This window comes from Dipteris shenzhenensis, chromosome 19, assembly GCF_047967505.1.
Source record: "Dipteris shenzhenensis isolate YYH24624 ecotype China chromosome 19, Dip_SZ_1.0, whole genome shotgun sequence".
Taxonomy (NCBI): Eukaryota; Viridiplantae; Streptophyta; class Polypodiopsida; order Gleicheniales; family Dipteridaceae; genus Dipteris; species Dipteris shenzhenensis.
Window position 1 is genome coordinate 28,977,953 of NC_141614.1, and position 5,801 is coordinate 28,983,753.

Genomic DNA, 5,801 nt, shown 5'->3' on the forward strand with positions numbered 1-5,801 from the left:
GAATGACCTACAAAGCATAGCCATGAAGCAACACCTTAGGCAAGAATGAATTATGTCAGTAAAGAGAGTAGGTCAAAAGAGTGGTCGGCCTTGCAAATGAAAATAAACAAATATAATCTATTACATTTGATTATAACTCACATTGGAATTCATTGTGAGGGAATAATATACATTCTATCATCACAACAGGAGTATTCGAACTTACCTGAATGGTGCACATGATGCATTTATTTGAATGTGTTAGGACAAATCTGAGCAATGTTGCCATATATCTTATGAAGTTAGAGGGATAGGATGTAACAAGGTACTCAAGAGTCAGACATATAATGATAAAACGCGGATAAAACACCACCGCTTGAATAGAGAAGAATCAAATGCCATGATTGAAAAGTTGCAAGCCACTGCAAGGACAAAGAACTTAAGTAGGAATGATCATCGAAGGAGACAAGATACAAAGCAAGTGTAGGGAAGCCATAAAAGAGGAGGGCAAGTGTCACTGATGAAAATGTGGCAGCCATGCAAAAGAGGAAGGTAAGACACAAAAACTAGGTTTTAGTAAAGATAGGGTTTACATACACACAAAACCTAATTATGTTAAATAAACAAAATTAGAGACAAGCTATCTCCTAAGTTCGTCAACTTATCTACACACTTTTTGACTCAATCATAGATGTCTACTAGAGCGTGGCGAGTAGACTTCTCACTTGGAAGGATGTCTAATTGTAAGGTGAGGGACTATTTTCAAGTCCAAGTTGGACCTTGACATAGGGAGCGATTTGAATTGGTTTGCCCCCAAATAAATAATCAAGGTGGGGATCCCACTAAGGCTGTGCCTTTTGGAGTGACATTATAAGTGTAAGTGTAAGCTCCATAAATATTTCCAATAACTTATAAAAGGGAAACGATGGGTGTAAATTGGAAGGAAAGGAAAGGAGAAAAAGCAAGTGAAGGTGAAGGAATATGGGGAAAGGTGGATGTGTGTGGTAGAAGTACCATTAAATAAAAGTGGGGACGTGCCTATTTTGGCAAGAGTAATATAAAGGTGGTGTCATACAACAGACAAAGAGAACCGCTATCTTTAGAGAGAAATACCTAACAAAAGACAAAACCATTTAGGATTTCCACAACAAAAAGACAAGAATATTTAAGACCTCCACAAGCAAAAAGGAACCTTAAACCCTAAACACATTAGAAGCTCTTAAACTACTACTAACACAATCTTAAAGCTCATACTAACCCCAATTTGGGTGGTCAAATTGACGAAATGAACTAACTTCAAAACTATGACTAAAAAACAATAAAAAACCCATTAGAAAGCTGCCAACTAGAAAATCCCATGTTGCAAGTAAGAAGACTTGAATGGCTTCATGAGGAAGTAAGGAGGTTGCTATCTCATTTTCCGTGGCTTCATGAGGAATCTTGATCTCATTATCAGTGAAGTTTTGAGGTTTTAAGCAGATTTCCCTTCCGTGGCTTGCCATCCTCGGCGGCGATGGCTGCCCCTCCCCTCTACCCCATTGTCATTCTCCCCCTCTCAGAGCCCCCTTTCGATTGTAAGGGCGATGGCCTCCTCTTCTGTGGCGTACCACGCACCCCCCTCGATACCCTTCGCGTCTGCCTCTTCCCCAAACGCAAGAACTCCCGCCCCTTTACTCATCCTAAGTCCTGGTGGCGCGCTCAGCTCGTCCTCTATGGTCTCGGCGTCCCCAAGAAGTCGGAAACTATCATCAATATGAGAGCCCAGCTCGAGGCCGCTGTCCTCGACGGCCGTTGCGATCGCCTACCCGTTGAGCTCCAGGAGAAGGAGGCGAGGCTGAACAAAGCTTTTCGGGAGGCCAACGCTATTCGTAGGGCCGAGCACGATGCTCGACAGAAGATCGAGGCAGTGGCAAGAGCCAAAGAGGAGGCGGAACAGAGGGCCGCAAAGAAGTGCAAGTTGGATCAGGGTCATGCAGCCTTGGTGGCGGCGTCACCCTCGTCGACCGACCTCAAAGACATGGTGGGTGAATGGATCATCAAGTGCGACTACATCGAAGAGAATTGGAGTGGAAGACAACCGTTGAAGCTTTCAATCTATCGAAAGTCTGGTAAGATCTGGGGCAATTTCGATTTGAGGATCATGGAGGGCGTGATGAAGTTCAAAGAGAAGCCGACGACAGGCAAGGGCAGGTTTGGATTCAACTGGCGAGGGGCAGAAACTGGGGAGGGTGAGATTTACTACGACGATAAGGAACAGAAAGGATACGTTGAGTGGAAAGGCGTAGCGGAAATCAAGGGAGAGATTAAGTCGTTGGATGGTGCTGGAGACTGCAGTTTTTTGGGCTCCAAAGTGAGCAACAAGCCTGCAAAGAGCGATGCTGAATGGGAAGATTACAATGAAGAAGAATATGAGAGTGCCAGAACTGGAAGGTGGCATTGATCTTGGAAGTTGGCGTCTCTTTTTGTTCTCGAGCTTCTCTTTTGCATGTACAGTTGAACGAGTTTTGTTGAAGCAAAATCCTGTCCGGTTGTAAATTTTGTTATCAGATTTGTGAATTGTAGTCTCTGTGTTTGGTTTGGAAGATCTGCTGCTTCTGCTTCTACGAGTTTTGGTGAAGATCTATCGCTGTTTGTCAATTTTGTTAGCAGATTTGTTGGTGGTGCTTGCCTACAGTGGTGACCCGAGAATTTCCGATTGTGTATTTAACTATCGAGATATGCCAGGAAGCCACGGCCCACGATCCTCCATCCCTTCGGTAATTTGCACGACACGCTTATATTGCAGAAGTAATCAGGTTGTCGGAAATCGAATGTGTGCCGAATTGCTATTACACATCTGTGTATCACAATGTTTGGCTTTACCTCGTTTAAAAGTCTCAATTCACAAACACACAATATGTGTCTCTCTAAAAAAAAACACACAATATGTGTGTGCGCTAGCTTGCGCAACGACGGGCTAGAGACTCGCTGCGCTGCGTCTCAAAGTTGCGATCATCTAATGCATCTGTGCAACTGCACCATCACCATTATCACCATCATCTTGAATGGATGATGCTAGAGCCCTGCAACTGCACCAACACCAACACCATTATCTCTGCATGGAAGCCATAGCTTTCGACAAAGAAGTTGATTGAGCGGCCATGGTAGATAGAAGTCTCTCCTTCGTTCAATCACTCTTAGTCTAGTTTATGTGTCTGTCTCTATCACAACACCCATACCTCTCCAGTATTGAATGTTAGAAATGAAATCCCAATAGAGGGTACTCCGCATGCGGAAGACTGATAGCACGTCCCCAAGAATTACACATGGAAGTCTTTCAGTACGAAATCAAAACTTCTTTACTTGTGTGTACCTCTCTCTCTCTCTCTCTCTCTCTCTCTCTCTCTCTCTCTCTATGCATGCATGCATGCACACACACACACACACACACACACACACATATACTCTCTCTCTCTCTCTCTCTCTCTCTCTCTCTCTCTCTTGGCCCCAATCCCTTCTGTCCCGCAATCCCCTCCACTTGCGTGTTGCCAAACGGTACCCTGCCACATGGCACCCTCGCTGTTTGTGCCTCTGTGCCACCGAATTAAATGTTGTGGCACATGTTTGCTCTGTGCTTGCCATCGTTCCGTGGTCCGTACCACATCATTCTGCGCATGCCTTATGCCACGTCATCTCCTCGGCTCGTCTCTCACTGCACCTTGCACACGTCATTGGGCATGCTCACTTCTCATCAGTTTGCACAATGCGCGTTAGACTGTGCCTTTTGCCATATCATCATACCTGCTTTGTGGAGCCTGCCTCTACCTGCAACTCCCACGGTCCACCTGGACCCTCCACGTGGCCGCCTCTCCCTCCACTCCCCAAACCTCTCCTTCACTCCCTGAGCCTCATCCTAGCTGCTCCTCTCCCCAAGCCTCTCCTCTGAGCCTACGCTATCTCTTCCTCTAGCTGTGCAAACAGTGCAAATGCCTCCAGACCTCTCCACTCCCTCCGAACATCTAGAATGCCTCCACCGGACCTCCCTTCTCTCACATATGGGATTAGCCTCCTTAAAGAAGTATATAGGTGCAGAAGATCTAGATTATCCTACCTTCTGATATCTTGTAAGTCTAACTGTTCTTTGTAGTATAATGACAGCTGGATGTCATGAAAAACAAGGTGGGGATCCCGTCCTGCCTTTTGGAGTGTCATTATAAGTTTAAGTGTAAAGTAACCTGATAAATTTTCAATAACTTGTAAAAGGGAAATGATAGGTGTAAATTGGAGGGAAAGGAAAAGAGAAAAAGCAAGTGAAGATGAAGGAATATGGGGAAAGGCAGATGAATGAAAGAGAGGAGAGAAAAGAGGGAGGTGAAAGAGGTGTGTGGACCATTAAATAAAAGTGGGGACGTGCCTATTTTGGTAAGAGTATTATAAAGGTGGTGTCATACAAGAGACAAAGACAGCCTCCATCTTTAGAAGGGATACCTAGCAAAAGACAAATGCATTTAGGAAAAAAGACAAGAACATTTACGACCTCCACAAGCAAACAAAAATCTTAAACCCTAAACACATTAGTAGCCCTTAAACTACTACTAATCACAATTTGCATAATCAAATTGACCAAATGAACCAACTTCAAAACTATGGTCCTAATTAGCAACTCACTAACCAAGACATCCCTTAGGACCTTTGCAGGGCCAAAAAGTGTGGTGTGTGTGTGTGTGTGCGTGCGTGCGTGAGTGTGTGTGTGTATGTGTGTGAGAGAGAGAGAGAGAGAGAGAGGGGCCCTTAGGTATTAATAATGAAGCTGAGCCCCTTCTTTGACTCAAATGCAGTCCAATTACCAAATCATGGTATCTTTGAAACTTATTTGAGATCATATTGGCATAGTGGCTTCTTAAGAATAAAATCATTAATTTCTATTCGGATTAGCCAGATTAAACTAAGCTCCCCTTCAATAGATTAACCTAAGCTCCGCCATACATTAAAATCTATTAATCCTCGCGCTACCTCCCTTCTATGCTACCTCTCCCCTATGTGATGCCTCTCCCTCCACTCAGCCATCTCGCTCTCTCTCTCTCTCTCTCTCTCTCTCTCTCTCTCTCTCTCTCTCTCTCTCTCTCTCTCTCTCTCTTTCTCTCTCTGTGCCTCCCCCTCCCCCTCTCCCTTCCCCTGATATACTCGATTAACCTGCCATTGAAAATACAATTGAAGATTTAGACAGTAATATATAAATTATACTTCTTAAAAAACCACTTTCAATCCAAGTGTGAGCTTACCTCAAATGCGCCTAGCCACCAAATGTGCTTTTTTGATTGCACATTGAAGTGTTTTGAGTCTTCTGTTGTAATTGAGGGATCAAAAGCTCTATTCATTAGAATGATAGTCAATTGTTCAATCTTTTTCACATTCGTCTAGCTTTATAACAAGCTCTGTTCATTAGAGTGATGGTCACTCGTTGAATCTTTTTCTCCTTGACAATTTCACATCTGTCCAACTTTATAACAAATTTCAGGAGCCCCTGGCACTTTTCAAATGTCATATCATAAAACTCAACCATTCTCCTTTGCACGTGTTGAAGATCGACAAAAATATTGTTAAAAGAGTTATATACAGTGGTCCACTTATCACTTTCATACACTCCTTCAATATGCATACAATTTCCAATATAATCATCTACTTGTTGGTTGAGTAGGCCTCTTAAGTTCCACACTGCCACAAGCTTCGGTAAGAGCACACGTTTTATCCTCTGGTCTTTTAAGGTTGTTGATATTGCATTGAAAATGGCTCATCGAGTGCCACTTGGATTACCTCTAGCATACTTTTGGCAATTGTAATTG

General features: G+C 43.6%; 1 protein-coding gene across 1 annotated transcript; it reads left to right on the forward strand.

Moving 5' to 3' along the window:
• Positions 1-1,492: 1,492 nt before the first annotated feature.
• Positions 1,493-2,419, forward strand: LOC147890312 (uncharacterized). Its single transcript, XM_087390260.1, has one exon. It carries the CDS (start codon positions 1,493-1,495, stop codon positions 2,417-2,419), a length of 927 nt encoding a protein of 308 aa, XP_087246386.1.
• The last annotated feature ends 3,382 nt before the right edge of the window (positions 2,420-5,801 follow it).

Bases quoted from the DNA above. Each gene is read 5' to 3' on its own strand.
- LOC147890312 (XM_087390260.1), top strand. From the start codon at position 1,493: ATGGCTGCCCCTCCCCTCTACCCCATTGTCATTCTCCCCCTCTCAGAG.